Here is a 16,695-nt window from a genome sequence, read left to right on the forward strand (position 1 = left end):
ATCGTTCCATCGGGAGTCCTCCACAAAGAACCTTTTAAGAGCGGTTCCTTTGCTTTGCACTAGATTACACACCCTGCTCCAGTCCGGAGCCAGTAAACACTACATTGCTATAAGTAACCAGCGTTTAGGTGCTGGGTTTTTTTGGGTTTTGGGGTTTTTTTTAAACCTTAAAACATACGACTGGGCGCAGGACAATACAAGATAACCGTTCTATAGATTTTCTAAGCGAGGTCGGGGGGGGCGAAGGGCGCGAGCGAAGCAGGGGAGAGTGAGCGGCCTACAGCCCCAACTCCCAGGAGAGGCCGAGAGCCCCCCCGGGAACCGCCACCCCCGAAGGGACACTGCAACTCTCTCTCACCGCCTCCATGTGCGAGCCTCATAGCGCAACTCAATTTATCTTCCCCCTCGCATCCCTTCCTAGCGCTCACGCGGAAAAAAAGAGTTCCGTCTCCTCGGGCTGTTGGAGTCGTCTTCTCGTCTCTTTCGGGTTCCTGTTTCCAGCCGGTCTAGTGTTACAAGGACACACGGGTTGCGTCTTGTGACCGCGGAAGGTTTGGGCGTAACTAACTAGGAAGAAAGGTAGGGGGATTTTCCGCAAGGCATGAGGGGGGAAAAAAAAAAAGGAAATAGCTAATCAAATAACGCTGTTGGCATCCATCTCGAGCAATGAATGGCCTTAGGAACCGCCCTTCAAGCGGCTCTGTTGTTTCGCGAGGGGGGAATGAAGGTGTGGCCTGCGCCCCCTGCTCGGGCAGCAGCTGTGGTAGCGCCCAGGCCCGCAGCGGGCGCGTTGGGCGCGCAGTTCGAAGGCGCGGGGCGCGCGCGGCGGCTGAGGTGGGCGCTTCTCCCCTCCCCTCCCCTCAGCGGCGGCCTTCCGGGCGTCGGCTCTGGGGGTGCGGGGCCCCTCCGCGGGCCGGGGCTCTGGGGGGCTGCAGGCTGCTCTCCTTTAGGCGTGCGCGGTGCCGCCGGGGCAGCCTCGGGCACTTGCGAGCCTTGAGCCGTCTCTGGGGGCGGGCTGGGACGGCACCGGCTCCGAGTCGTGTTTGCAGCCGTTACCTTGGGAGAGTTGAGGGCGAGAAGCAAAGCAACGAAAGGCAGAACTCCGCCAGCTCCTTTCTCACAAACTCTTGCGTGCTTTTCCCAGCTCCTCCTGTGGCAGCGTAAAAGCAAATGCTTAGGGTTGTCTATGGGCAGGTACGTAGAAATATGAAATAATTACCGTTAATGCACAAATATATATATGTGTGTGCGCGTACGCTTAGGGTGAGGAGAAATAATAGGTTGTTTGTCGTTAAAGTTAAGTTTTATTTAATTAAAAGTTTGTACGGGTATTTTTTTCCTGTAGGTAATGCTCTTTGAAGTTATAACTAGTCTCTGAGTCTTCTGCAGTCTAGTAAAATTACTTGAGTTACAATAGCTGTAAGCGGTATACATGTTCTGTTACTGTTTTCCAAACAGTTAGCTGTTAAAAGAGGAATTAGCTAACAACCTAAGCTGAAGTTCTGGCTATTATAATAGGGTTTTTTTTTTCGCATTGTACTCTTTATTATGACCAAAATTTTCCTCAATCTATCCAATTAAAACCCCCAACTAATAGGATGCATTAAAAGTTGGAGAACTTGTATTTTTTTTGTCCCCACTGATCTTGTTTGTTGTCATATGTTGCATAAGATCACTTTAAAATTTCAGAGGAAGTATTGACTAGGCACAAGCTCAGTGATTCTTTAATTGCATGTACTTTCTTTATTCACTAAATAAGTTTTTAATGCAAAACATGTTTTGAATGTTTTTTCTTTTATGTGTTATTCAGATGCTGTTTCTTATGAAATAAACCAACAAAATCCCATTTCCCCCTCATCCTTTTTTATTAAACTATCTTAGTGTGGATCTTACAAATACAGTAGGGGTTGTTTAAAAACACACATAAAACTAGATTCCCCCCCCCCCGGTTGAAAGTATTAATATATTGGTATTGAGCTGCATCATGTTTTCCACAGTCCTTTGAATGTGTCATGTCTAGGCTGAATGTCAGATTTTTTTTCTTCTTAAAAATTATGTTTATTTATTTTGAATTATTTGTGAAACATGGGTGTTTCTTTGTGTCTTTTTACTGCTGTTTACTTGAAAGGCAGATCATGCTATTGTGTTAGTAGGAACAGCTGTGCTTCCTTTAATCAGGTGGATTGTTAGGTGAATTGGTCGAAGCTGGATTCAGTTTCTGTATCTGATTAGGGTTGCTTTCTTCCTGCAGAACAGCTTGTTGTTCTATCACAGCAAATGTAAAACAGCTGGATACGCTCCTGGGTGAAATCATGATAAGTTAAAAAGATTCTTAAAGAAAGCCTTTGACTACATTAGATTCCTGATTTAACTTCTGTGTTTGGAGGCTATGAAGTGATATGTGTCTTAAAATTGGTTTAGTAATTACATTTGGACTCAATGAATTAAGTTTTTGAGGAACTAATGCAACAAAACTACATTTTTTTCAAAATTGTTATCTATTTGGAGAAACTGTTCTTTTTTTCTCTCTTCTTTTATGTAAAGTCAGAAATTTGTTCTTTGTCACATTCTTGCTGATACCTAGTAGCTGCCTGTATTCACTGGAGGTAGAACCTTTCCAGTTCATGATGCTTTTAGCAGAGTGAGTCACCGTGTTTCTTAGGAAGCTTTGTTACATTCAGAATTATGGAAAAAGCAGTTTTTCTGCTCTTCTAATGTCTACTTGCAGACCAGTGTCTTTCTAATTGGACTTTCTAGGGTTTAAGTAGGAGTTACGGTGATGATAGAGTACTGTAGTATTAAGAGCAGAGTTTTACTGCAAGCCTAATTCAGTTTTCAAGATGGTGACAGAATTCCTGTCAAATTAGGTTGCTGAGGATCGAGGTTTATATGTTAGTTTAATCTTCTATAGCAAACCAGGAGTGTCTGACACTCTAAAATTCTTTACAGAGGTATAAGTTATTATACTTGTCAAAGTTACCTGGGATATTTAAAAAATGTACGTACCAATTCTTCAGTTTTCAAAAGTCATAAAATACAATAGAATTGTCTCATTTTAAGTAGAGGGGTAGAAGAAACAATTGCCTAATGTTGTATTTGCATTTCTTAAATTAACTCCTTGGATAAAAATAATTTATTTTGAAAATGGATTATTTTTTTTTATTTGGCCTAAGGAGAAATATATTTATTTTGTTTTATCTAGTAACGTTGATTGAGAAATGGATGACGGCACTTGTCAAGTTTATGAAGATGAAATCCGATTACTGGAAGAAGAAATTAAACTATTGGCTGAAAAGTATGAAGATGGCCAACAAGAATCCACCTCTTTTTCTGATGAGGAGATATTAATGTCAATGTATGCCTTTTTCCACATGTTTGATTAGTAGTGTTTCTTTGTCAAAATTGTTTAGGATAAGCTTTTGCCTCTATGTCAGGACTTCCCTTATGTTATTTTTACAGTGCTGATCTTGTTTAGGACGTGGGCTGTATATGGTAAAAGATTACAAATAATAAATAGCTGATGTCTTTTTTTACTGCCTTCTGTTGGTAGTTTGTGGTTTTTTAGGGTTTTGTTTGTTTGTTTTTTAAAAGGCAATCATAGTGGTCCAGAGCATGATATCAGGCATGTTACTGTGCAGGCCCTGCAAAGTTGTTGACTGCGAAGGCCATGTTTTCCATCATGCACTGTGAAACAGCTCAGGGCACATTTACTTAAAAAGAAAAAAAAAAAAAAAAAAGATGGGGACATGTCCGGGTGTGACTACTTATATGCTAAAGAAGTGCCATGTTAGGGCTTTTTATTTCCATTATTTAACTGATACTCTATAGTAAATGTACACTCTGTAGATAAAATAAGTTGTTTAGATGAGTAAAGGTGTCAGCTCATTTTTTGTTGCATGTTCCTTGAAATGGATACTTGCATCTCAAGACCTATAATAAAGGCTGTGTCTATGTGGTAGTGAACATAAAGTATTTATGTAAGTTAAATAGTTTATTGTTCCTGGTAATATGATCCAACTGAAATTTGACTCATTGAAAACTGATCTTGGTCTGAAAATCATCAGATCACGTTACAAATGCCTTTTATTTAACGGTATTGCTGTACTGATGTGACAAAACATGTTCTTATGTCTGGGTCTTTTGCCCTTTTGATTTTTTTTTTCTTTTTCAATTCTAGAAAATCATTCCAAAGAGAATTTCAGGGAGAATCCAAGGGACATGAATCTCCATCAGACCTGAAAGCTCAACTTGAAAGTCTAGAAACAGATCTCTCATTTTTAATGAAATTTACTGGTATTCAGTTCACAAATCATTCCAAGAAAACAGTGGAAAAATGTAAGCATTTTTGTGCCCTTTACTGGCGCTATACTGATTCTACTGTTTCAGTTCATTACATTTGCAAATGCATGTTGTAATTCTACTTTCAATGTTACCAGAAAGACAATCATTTTGAGATACAATAGAGTTTTCTTTACTGACAAAATAGTTTCTGAGTAAATATAGTATTTTGCATAGTGGGAAGTGGAAGACTACAGTTAAGTTAGTTGTGGGGTTTTTTTTTCTTAACACATTTAACTTGACTTCATTATTTATACACTGGATGGTATCAGTTGGTACTTTAAATATGACTAATGGAAGAAATGCAATAATTGTTGAATATAATTATAATAAAGTATTTTGTTAACTTTATTTTATAACAGCTAAAAACAGAACAGTGCAGAAGCACAGATTATCAGGGAATTGTCACTCCCTGTCTTTTCAATTGGAATTCCAGCTGCTTGAAATGCAGGTAAGGATCAATGTATGTTTAAAAAAAAAAAGCCAAGCAAACAAAACTTCAAATGGACAAATGTCAATACTTCCTTTTCCAGCTGAAACCTTCAACTGGTATTTTGTCATTTTGATTGCCCGAGTCTCCTTAATCTAAGCTGCATTGAGTTGTTTTCACTCTGTAGCAACTGGACCCAACTTTTGAATTCCATGCGCATCCAAGCAAAATAGTTCTGAAGGTCATGTTCAACAGTCAGTCACAAAATTCTTATGTTCTCCTATAATCAGATGTCTTGTTCTGGAGACTGGAAAATTCCAAATCTTACCTCTCTTGAGGCAACTGAGGAAAAGCTAAAACACTACAAACTTGAACAATTGGTTTTGAGTTTTTTTACTTTGGTTATATTTCTATTTTCTTGGCTAGTGTGACTAGCCATTACATCACGGGACTGCACAGAAGTTACACTAATGATTACAGATTTTTTCAAGGAAGCTCTTTCATAAGAACCTATTCTTAGCACAGAATTCAAAATGTTAAGCAGTGGAAAACAGCTGCTACCCCAATTTGTAATAATATTTTTGACATCAGAAAATTTCTTTCTCAAGAAAATTTGATTTTCAGCTCAACTTTAAAGGTATTTTTTAAATTGAATGTGATTGAATCTAATAGTATTAAATACTTCCTTGCTATGTAAAGATGTCCTTCCTAATCTTAAGAAAAGCCATATTATGAATTTAGGAAATTAATATTTAGATCGTCACACATAGATTGCGTAATTTGAAACTGCAGGAGTTCAGCTGAATGAGGTTATTCTGCGACCTCTGAAGCCCATGCATGACTTCAAACTTTTGGTCCTAGTGATATCATTTTACCACTTGCTTGTATAAAACTGTATTTAGCTTTGAGCATGGATATAGTCTCTATCCATCATGCGACTTCGTTAGATGAATGAGGTTTTTTTCTCACTTGTATGCTCCCGCAGAATGATGACATGTTTTAGTGGAGCTCAGATGAGTAACTGGATGTTGTTTGTTTATAGCTGTACTCGTTATGCTTAAATATGGTACACTAACATTAGATGGCAGCACTTGTCTATGTAATGCCTAAAACGTCTACTACTTCAGTGCTGATGAAATACCCTATTTAGAGTGATATATAGAATACCAAGTGTATATATTTAAAAAAAAACCACTTCAGTTGAAAAAAATATAATTTTGAGTCAATTTTTTGCATGAATTTTTTTAATAAAAGTACATGGCACCTGTAACTTCCATCATCTGCATTGCATATTAAATTTTATTAATTTACTTTAAGTTAATAAACTTTGAATTGCCAATATTTTATGCATTGGTATGTTGTGGGTTGTGGGCATGTTGTGGAAAATGGTAAATTAGTTAAGCAGACACCAATGTGTTTGTATATGAACTTGAATGTTATTAAAGGATTTGTATTTAAATGTTAATATGTTTTAGCTGTTGTACAAATCATAATGTAATGGTTGCTTAGAGCTACAAAATAAACCATTGTGTACAGTTCTATATTTTCATTTTATTAGAACTGTTTAAATCAAATAGATTTTGAGAGAATTTAGTAGTTCAAAAATTCAAGTTTAAGGATTATATTTTAAAATATAATTTTTGTAATTTATATGACTAAAAATTAATCTCTTCCATTTCTTTATAATGAGAAAGCATATTTCATGACTAGTTTGTTAACAATTCCATTCAGACATTTTACCTAGTTCTAGTTGGCTGTTTCTGTGGTGTAGAAGTAATGGCATGTTATCTTGGTTTTGTCACAGGCTTTGTATACCCTGCAGGTCATTCTGCAATGAAGTCATAGGTCCCCTGAGGATGCAGGAGTCTGCCTCTGTATCTCTCAGGAAAGTTGTGACTTCAGGCCTGACTAAGACCTGAAAACTTAGCTTTAACATTTTTATGCCTCCAGCTTCTTGCATATAAAAATGGAGAAGCCTGTTTTCTAAGATACGGCATTAACGATTGTATTCAAAATAACCTGTACTGAGATCAGCATGGGCAAGATAGTGTAGAGTTGCAACTAGTTTCATCCATCTTGAGAAATAAAAGATGACAGCTGTTTTGGGGAAATGCTTGGTAGGTAACGAATACATTGGTATGCAGAGGACATAGAGAGTAATTTTTTTTTAACACCGTTAACTCTAGCTGTTTAATCTAGCAGTTAAGTTACAATACAGCTAACTCAGCTCTGTAGTACCTTAAATCAAACCTGTAAATACACAGCAACAAATTGTTCCTGTAATTGTCTCTAATTTGATCTTAAACAAGTTGTTAAATGTCATTCACGTTAAAAGCTGTATTCTAGGATACAGTTGTACAAAGAGGGATAGGCAGATCTGAGTTCAATCTGACTAGCTGTGAATGGTTGAGATTATGTCTGTATTACTGTTGTATTGGTCACTCACTGCCTGATATATTTTACATCTTAGCTGGTTCTTTAGTTTTGACACAGCATCAGACTAGCGTATGGTTGATATTCCTAAGCTGACTAGTGTTTTGCCAGCTTTGAGTGCAAGCAAAGAAGCTCCCGTCTGTTCACCGTTGTGCATAGGTGGATGCTTATAAAGGTCAAAATGTGGATGAAAAAAACAGGTTAATGCAAAACCATTGTTGGATTTATTTTCCCCTCTTACTGTCCTTAGGTATTAGGAGAGGACATGTACAATTAGCTTGAAAGTCTGCCAAAACAAGTCTCCACCACTTGAGAAAGCAACCATTCAAATAAGAGTTGCTTTCTACTCAAGAGCTTTCCTTTTAAATCTTTTTATTTGACCGCAAGATGGCATCTTGGTATACGTTGGTAACGCACTTACTGGAAAACCAGTTTCTTTAGAAGGTAGTATGTTAGCTTGTGACTACTAGCAGCTTCTCTACAACTCCGTGCACATGTTGAACCTTTTGCTCTAAATTGACAATGATTTTTCTTGATGTTACTTTTCTCAATCCACTGAACTTTGTCATGTCTTGGTTTGCTTTTTCCATCTTTACTGATGGCAGTGTTAGCAGTACTTCTGTCCAACACCGGTACTAGGGACGGCTGTGGTATGTTTGCATGTGACTCCAGCTTGTCTGTTCAGTTTCCTTTGTGTTGCCATTCCCATTTGCTTGTAGTGACTGGGTATAAGAAAAATAAAGTCTCCAGTATAAAGTGAAGCATTTGCTGTGGTCTTCAAGCCATTATTTTAAGCTTTTTCATTCACTATTTTCTAAACTATTACTCTGGTGTGTTCAAGAATGCGTAGAAAAAAGAATTAAATTCTTCTGTGGCTTCATTTCTACTATATGAACTTCTTTTCTCACTTTTTTTAATAGATATTTTAGATACTTTTATTTGGAAACATTGTATTTTTATTATCCTGCACATATCCCTGAGTAACAGTTGTTATTGTAAAAAGGGACAAGAATTTGAGGCAAAACTATGGGCTTTAAAATAAAAAAATAAAAGGCAAACTAACAGGAAATTATTTTTTTTTAAACTTAGGGTAGCATTATTACAGTTTTCAGATGAAACTTTATATTTGAGTTTTCTGGTATATGTGGCAGCTAGGGATTGTGTTGGAAAATGAGAAGAATCTTAAAGAAGTGGAAGTGACGTGAAAGGAAGTAGATGAACCTCTTATAAATAAATCTTCCTTTATACATATATATTCTTTATGCTGACAAGTTCAGGTATTATTTCAAAAGCCTTTTTGTATGGATAATACTAATACTGTTGAAATGAAAGCAAATGTCCACACCTGTAAGCTGTAGTTTAAAAAATGCTATTTTAAGGATTATAGTACTTAGCAGCATTTGCATATATTTTTGTCTATTTTATATGCAAATAGATTTTTTTCTCCTTGCTAAAGAAATTTCTAAAATGTTGCGTTGTTACTTCTCCAATCTAGAACAAAGAGAATGTGTCTGCTGTTATTACTGATCTCACCATTATAATGGAATCTGGAGACGATTCAGATGTAAGGAAGTTCGTGTCAAGGTAGGGTGGACTTTTTTAAGGAAAGTTGTTGTATGGGATATCTGATACTAAATGCAATACTGAGTTTTCATGTAAACTGCTGGCAGTCAGTTTCTTTGTTTGGTAAATGTACTTTTAGCCCAACCTAAACACTTCTGATCCCTTGTCTGTATCCTTCTGGGGAGAAGATCAAATGCACATAATTTTTTAAGTCCTGAAAGGACCATTATGAATTCCTGTTAAACAGAAAAAGTTTTTGGATTGTAATGTGTTCTAGCTGTTTGAAATAGTTTGGTTCAGAGAAAGATATAACAAGGTAGTCTCAGCTATTGCATTTTAATTTATGTAATCAACATGTTAACTGTTACTCAGACACGTATGTGACGTGCAATTGTGCGATGTGGGTGAGTAATGGCTAAAGTGTACATCCAGAACCCCTCTCCAGTACTTGCCTGTTTCTAATTCTCTGCTCACCATTCCGTTGCTGCTCTTTGCATCAGGATTTCTTTCACTGATCTCTTAAAAACAGTAGCATAGAGTTTAAAAACCTGGAATAGTGTATTTGTGCAATGGCTTAAGAAAACGTGCATACTAAAATTTAAGCATATGACTGAATACTACTTTTTGATTATTTTCTGGAGGATGTCAACTTCTCGTGGTACACAGGATGAATAATGATCAAATTATTTGTCTGCGGTACTCCACTGGGAAATCTGCTAGCAAACTATTCTGAGAAGAAATCTATTATTAATTACTATTGGGTAGTCAACTTAATCCTATTCTTTAAGTGATTCCTTTTGTTTTATATTATTTTATAGACTTGGGAAGGGAGAGGGAAGGCAAGTGGATGGGTGAAAAAGAAAGGTCTATTGAGTTACCTCAGGCTTCATTAGTCTGTACCAAGAGCTGAATTTTTTGTTTAGAGGCTTTGGAATTTCCATACAAATCTACTAAAGTTAGTGGTATAACTGAAAATAGTAGTTGACTGCTCTCAAGAAGCAGGATTTAGAAGAGGAAATTACCCTGTTTTTTTAATGACTATTTTCTGACAGCAGAAGTGTCTTGGAACTTAATAGTCATACTGGAAAGGAATGTGTTGAAGTAGTGGCAGACTTTATTTCATCCTGGCTTAAGCACTGCTGTCTTGTCCCTGTCTCTTCACTACCCTGGTCCTTTTCCACATTACGCCAGTATTCATAAGTAAACGTAAGTTTTCATGAATGTTATAAGATTAATTAAGGCTTTGCTGTCAATAAAGCAAGCAGTTCTTTCTCCTTAGGCTTTACTTGCATATGCCATCTGTTGTCCTTGTGTCAGTGTACATGCTTTTGAAGCCACATGGCAAATAGGATCAACATAGTCATTTGGTTGAAAAAGTAATCGGGGGGGGAACCCCAACCTTGCCCCCCCTGCCCCCAACCCCTTCAAATTTCATTTTTTCTGTTTGACTTGTCACAGTGTGTGTTGCTGATATAAGGCAGTAAATATGTGGCCAGAGTGGGGCTGATGTTGACAATGTCTGTTTTGATAGCAACCCACTGTTAGATTGACTTAATCTGATTTCGTGCTCTCCCTTTATGGCTTGTTTTCTCAATCCCCTTGTTAAAATAGTTCTCATTTCTTAATCTAAATCCTAATCCCTTCTTTTCATGTCCAGATTCAGGCTTTTCCCAACTACCCCTTTATTCTTCAATCCACCAGCTGCTCTTAGAATCTTGATTCCTACCTCTTCCCTTCCTTTCCCTCTATTCTTGACCAGCTAAATCTGGTCTTTCTCTGTATTGTTTGTTCTTTCCAGTTTCTGTTTCCTTCTTTTGCCTCCTTGGCCCAGTCTTGCCAAATCCATTGTCCAGCTCTGTTCTGTTTTCTCTACTGGCCTGGATTTTTTTTTCTCCTCAGCTGGCTTCGTTTTTCATAATGCATGACAGAAAAGGGTCTTTAATAGCACCAGAGTTAAAAACTTGGCTTTCAGTTGTAATTCCCAAGCCCATCCTGCTTTGGAAGAAAACAGAGGAATGCTAGAACACTTGAGCAACATGTTTTTAAAAGAAGCAAAATTCAGCAGTCTATTTTCAACCAGGTACTGCTGCAATATATAATACCTATTTTTAAAAGATCTGTACTATTTCTTAAATACCTTATGACAATAAAATATGTATGCAAATGGAATAATAATATTTAGTCTTGTATTTTTGGATTTTACTTGATTCCCCTTTGCACCAGTTATCACTTATGTTATACTTTTAGTGTTGAGGACCAGAATATCTATGAAAAATCTTGTTGCCAGTCTTTTTTGTTTTTCCTTTTTTTTCTTTGCTTGACATTGTTGGGTTAGTTAACTATTGCATAGGTTACTTAATCAAATAGGAGGAGTCTTTAAGACAGTTTGAAAACTGCTCCTACTTTTTACTAACTAATTAGAATTTATAAGTCAAAGTGAGGGATTTATGAAATGTCTGCATTATATTAAACACTGTATGGGTGAGGTATCTTGGAAGTGAGGGGAAGCATGAATTCTTCCCACAGCTGTAAGTGTCATCTTTGTTTTTATATGCTAATGCAAGAATTCTTGCATACTGCAGTGAGTTAAAATAGATTTCGTCTCTTAAAATAACTAAAGGAGCATATTAGAGGAGCCTTAAATGCTTTTACAGCAGTTAAGTTTCTTATATACTTTTGTGTTTTGTTTTGTTATTTTGTAAAAGTGGGAGGGTGTTTGGATGAAGGGCATGTGATTTTTAACCTGATACATAGTTACTCTCTGCCTGGATATGCTTTTTGCTGGTTTTGGATGACTTCTCTGTTACATGGATGTTGGCTTTGGAGGTGGGTGTTTTCTGCTCCTAATGGATTTTTTTTTAATAAATCCAGTGACATTTTGTAATGCTAAATTCTTTCCAAAAAAAAGGCTTAAATTTTAATATGCGCTTAGTACCTTGTTATTTTATACCAAGTTTTCTTGGTATTTTAGCATTTGTTATACTTGGCTTCAGCATTAGGAATTAGGCTAACTTAGACTAATTAGGAAATCTTGTTTATGGGTAGTTTAAGTGCTATGAGACAGTTAACTGAAATGGTGCTCTTAGGCAGTCTCTTTCTCCCTTGCCAATACAAAAAAGCATGTATATTACATATGTCTGTTCATGCCAACGCAGATTTTTCCCCCTTTCTAAACACCGAATCCAGTTTTCTATCTTAAATTTAGCCAATGCTATATCTGTACATGAGAAAAGTATATACTCATATAATTGGTAGACTAACTTCTAAATTTGAAACTGGTTCTTTGAACTTGTTAACCAAAACTATCTCTTTCTGCTTGGTGATCTAGCCTCAAATTTTCATCTGCTATGTCATGTAAAGATGAATCTGAGAGGAAAAAAGAAATAAAAACAAACTAAAGACATAATGCTAAAGCAAGGTCACAAGGTCTGTGATAGTCTTTTAAATTGCATAAAAGTGGGTATACATAAAAATTGCCAAGTTTTTTAAAAGGAATTTCAAGTATGTAGTTTTGTAACAGTTTTGTCTTGCCCTCTTCCATGTATGTAGTAGATTTAAAAAGCATATTGCAGTATGCGTAGAATAATGTTCACTAGACAGTGAGATGTGGGCAGTCTTTACCAAGTTTCGATTTTTACTGTAGTATGTGTAGATTTTTATACATACAATTACGAGTTGTGGTTACGAAAAGCTTTCCAGAACATAGAGCTAGTCAGCTATTGTAAATCAGTATGTGCCTACATCCTTCCAGGGACTCAATTTTGCATGTGCTGCCAGCATTTTTTTTCATATTGGCCTGATTTTGTTGGCAGCTGTGACTACTGTGGTAACTTCCTTTTAATGATGCTGTTCTTTCCAGGCTAGGATAAAACTTGTTTGGCTTTTCTTTTACATTTTCAATATCTGAATGAACTTCATGTATTTTTTCCAGTTTATGTTTGTGTAACATGTTAAGGGTTGCCATTCCTGTATATTAAATAGATGGATCCGAGGCACAGTTGTGCCTTGAATGGCTGAAGTGACTTGGTAGTATGCTGTTGCAACCATTCTGCTAATGGCCTCAAGTTTCTGCTCTCAGCTGTTCTGAAAATCCAAGAAGAATAGCTAATTTCAAACCAAAAGGATGTTTAAAGTAAAATTTACATGTAGCATTTAGATCCTCTGTAACTTTCTGAAATATTCTCAAATGTAGGTCCGGTATCTTCCTCAGGTTTTGTAAACTTGTAAAATCCTGTATTAGTAATTGAAATATCTTTGTATTTTCAAAGCAGTGCTTGCAAGTATGTATCAACGATGGCTAATAGTCTGTTTCATTTGACTGTGGCTTCATATCAACAATGACGTGAAGCTGTTCGCTCTTATGATTAAAGAATCATGTTGCTTCAGGTATTCTGACGCTTAGCTTCTGTAGAATTTTGCATTCTTTGCATTCTTGCCGCATTGCTTTAGTAAAAACTGCACACCCTTTACGAGCATTTTTCCTCCCTCCCCCTGACAGTGGGGGATGAATGGTTGGTTATTTGGCAGTTTCTGTCATCTTATATTGTCTCCTTCCTTTTCTTTGTCCTGATCCTTACATTACTAGAAGTTTGAAGCATAAATAATTTTTTCTGTTGTGTTTTTTCTTAAAAAAAAAAAAAAGCCTCCAAGACCAGCTCTTCCCCCCTCTCCCCCCTGCCACCAACTCCTCACCTATTTTCTCTAATCTGTCTTTAATACAATTATCCCTCATAACAGTGTATGGACTGTCTGTTTCCTCTTTTGATTAGAGCTGAGAAGCTGTATATATGCTTTAATAGTTGCCATCACTGTGTTGTTAACAATAAAGAGGGTAAGGTCTGTTCAGTTCCTGATTTCTACAAACTCTCTACTGTGCTAGCACGTATCTTAAGTGAATAGATCTCTTCATTCAAATGGTTCTAATCCTAATTGTTCTAAGGCAGGTTTTTGCACATTACTGATTTCCTGTACCTTGGTTTCCTTTCTTCTATTGCTGCCTGCCTTCCTGGGCTGTCTCAGAGTGAATGTAATGGTGTACTTCTACTAAAAATGCTTTGCTTTTATACATCATTGTTGACATACATACTAACACAGTTTTGCTAGGAGGACAAAATAGTAAATGTATAATGAAAGAAGGTAACTTTAGTGCCAGTTACTGAAGTAGAAAAGCTTATCACTTACTTTTGCTAGCAAATTTCTTTTGTAAACCAAATTCCGTGACATAAGGGAATGTACCAGCCCCAGTGTTTGATGCATTACAACTTCCCTTACACGCAAAATCATTACTACCTTGTAGACTGATGAGAAATAGCAGTGATATCTCTCAGTCCAAGTTAGTGCGGTGTGTTACTCTTCAGTGTCAGTTTGATGTTTTGCTATCCTATTCAATAGGAGTAATCATCTCTGCATATCAAGAGGAGCTTTTACTTTCAAAACTGTGTGTATTTTTCCCCATCTGCAAGAATGGATAATTAGTCAGCCATGTAGCTTTCCTTGATTCAATACTTTATGCAGTGTTTGAAACTTCTTTGGAAATTATTTCAGCAGTAATTTTATACATATTTTTCAAAATGTTTGTTGTTTCTTTGGGAGTGGGAGCTTCTGTTTGATTCTTTAGATACTGTGATATTTAATTTTGAAATTATATTGAAGCTTAAATGGTTTAACATGTGTGTGAAACAATATATGTAGGAAATGAACTTCCTTGTGTTCTAAGTGCAAAATCTATTTGTATTTCTTCTGTGTGTTGCTTGTATTTTTAACTTGACTTTAGCACGAACTGTGTGTAGTTACCAACTGTGTAACCACTGTGTATTGTTGGCTCTGTTAACTATTGTCAGTGGAAATGGAAAAATCTTAGTATACTAAGCATGGAATCATTGTACATTTTCACTTGATGCTGTTCAATTACTCTGAAACTGGCAAAGCCAAAACTATAGGAACTTTTCTTTTTCTCTTATGCTTTGTCTCTTGCATTGAAAATTCCTCAGAAATGCCAGAAAGTAAAATGACTACTGCTGCCCTTTCTGTTTTCAGAGGCATTATGGATGAAAACCTAGTATTTGCAATAACATTGCAATTGAATTATTTCTTTGCCAGAATAGCACTGATATGCGTCTTACAATATAGGCTGTAAGCTCTAGCAAATCCATACTGTGGATGGATTGCACTTGCTAAGTGCAAGTCCAGCAAAGGTGTGTCTGCACTGCTCTTTGCAGGATGTCAGGTTCCAAGACAATTTATTAGTGCAAGTGTAGGATCATTTGTATAAATGAAGCCATAATGTATCCATGTGTAGCTGAAATGCTGATTCACGAGGGAGCCCAAAACTGCAGAAATACTGAGGCGAGTTCTGCAAGAATCAGCTCAGCTCCATCCAGGTTGATTAATTTCTGCTTGCAATGGGCTTGGTGCTAAGATCTCTGCACTCTACTTCTCAGTTACAGATTTATCTGTATCTCTTTTCCCCTTCCTGCTCCACTCTCTAATTTTTGGGAATATCACCATCTTCCTTAATAGCAGATAAATCAAGATTTACCTGTATACCAAAAGTTTTGGTTTAGATGCCATGTATGATCTAACAAATAAGCTTTCTGGCTTACTGAAGTTTCAAGGTTAATCTTGAAAAGCTGAATTTCATGTGGGCAGAGGCAGATAACCTGTCATGTAAAGATTTAGTTGAACAGGACAAAGATCTCAGGAATACTCAAAGTTTAGTGATGCAATTTGGTAAATATTACTGGTTTTGTAGGTTAAAGTTTTACTATGCAACATCTTGGAATTTATTTAGAAAACATGAGTATTGGATGAACAAGCATAAAGTCAAACTAAGATTTTACAGGCAACTACTTTGTCAAGTTATCACATTTTATATATAAGACTAACTTTATTGCTGCTTACCTTCATGAGGAGTTGAAAACACTGGTTTATAAATGAAGTCTTCAATTTTTTTTTCAATATCTACACTACAGCTTTTTACCTGCTGTGATAATTTTTTTTTTTGTGATTTCTGGCTTCAAATTCAAACAATACTAATCACAAATCCTTAAAGAAACAGTGCAAATTTTAGGCTATAGAATTGGCATATCTGACTAGTACTGTTTGGGTTAAACAGTATATTTTTCTTTTGTAGCACTGAAGAACATGGAAATCTTTTAACATTTTTCAGAAGCCTTTCATCTTATGCTGAGTGGTATGAACATCGTAGACGTACCTTCTTACATTTCAAGGTAGTGTATCAAGCCTTTATCAGTACTATATTTAGTTCTTTAAGTGGTTCATGAAGACAGAGCAATGGAGGTGAAATTAGCACTCTTTAGCGGAGTATGTGAATCTTAATTTTGTATGTTGTGGAGAAGAGAATATTAGCTAAAGATTTTTGTGTTGTGTTTAAGGGGCAACACCCTTGCTTGGTATTTTTCTTGATTTTTACCATGCTATTGCTGTGTTCCTCATCCGTGGGGGAGAATAAGAGTATCTGTGCCTTTCCGGGCCGGGAGTAAGGTAGTTTTTCATTGGTATTACATTTCATTTTGAACAAAAAAAAAAATCAAGAGATGAAAAGAAAATAACATTTGTAGTCTTTGGCAGTCTGAAGGACTGGATCTGTCTCTCTTGAAAATGTGGCATCATGCATTTGGGTGACAGAACTTTCAGTTTTGAAGTGTTTTACTTGAATGGGAAATAAACTGTTCGTAACTCTCAACAGGAATATAGTATTTGAACCTCATTTTAAATTACCATTATTTGGCTTGTTTGCTTTGTCTTTGTACTGGTTTTAAGATAAACAACTAATTTGGAGTAAAAATACTGCAGTTTTAAAGACAGAGAACATCTTATATGATGCTTAATGTTAGAGGAGGATGTTTAGCTGCTTAATTGTGTGTGGTTTTTTAGTTCAGTTTTGTTTAGCTCAAGCATTTACTGTCATT

At 36.4% G+C, this 16,695-nt stretch overlaps 1 protein-coding gene across 2 annotated transcripts in view; it reads left to right on the forward strand.

The window, feature by feature from the left end:
• Window positions 1-563: 563 nt before the first annotated feature.
• CENPP (centromere protein P) overlaps window positions 564-16,695 on the forward strand; it is a 149,924-nt gene continuing 133,792 nt past the window's right edge. Inside the window, exons 1-6 of one of the 2 annotated variants that reach the window (XM_059823110.1) lie at window positions 564-579; window positions 3,203-3,355; window positions 4,178-4,335; window positions 4,701-4,789; window positions 8,697-8,785; window positions 15,897-15,993. In XM_059823110.1, coding sequence (XP_059679093.1) covers window positions 3,219-3,355; window positions 4,178-4,335; window positions 4,701-4,789; window positions 8,697-8,785; window positions 15,897-15,993 — 570 coding nt within the window. In that variant the 5' untranslated portion in view covers window positions 564-579; window positions 3,203-3,218. Of the gene's footprint in view, window positions 580-1,101; window positions 1,195-3,202; window positions 3,356-4,177; window positions 4,336-4,700; window positions 4,790-8,696; window positions 8,786-15,896; window positions 15,994-16,695 lie in introns of those variants that run through there. The other variant, XM_059823109.1, reaches the window with a different exon arrangement.

This window comes from Gavia stellata, chromosome 12 (assembly GCF_030936135.1).
Source record: "Gavia stellata isolate bGavSte3 chromosome 12, bGavSte3.hap2, whole genome shotgun sequence".
NCBI classification, from domain to species: domain Eukaryota; kingdom Metazoa; phylum Chordata; class Aves; order Gaviiformes; family Gaviidae; genus Gavia; species Gavia stellata.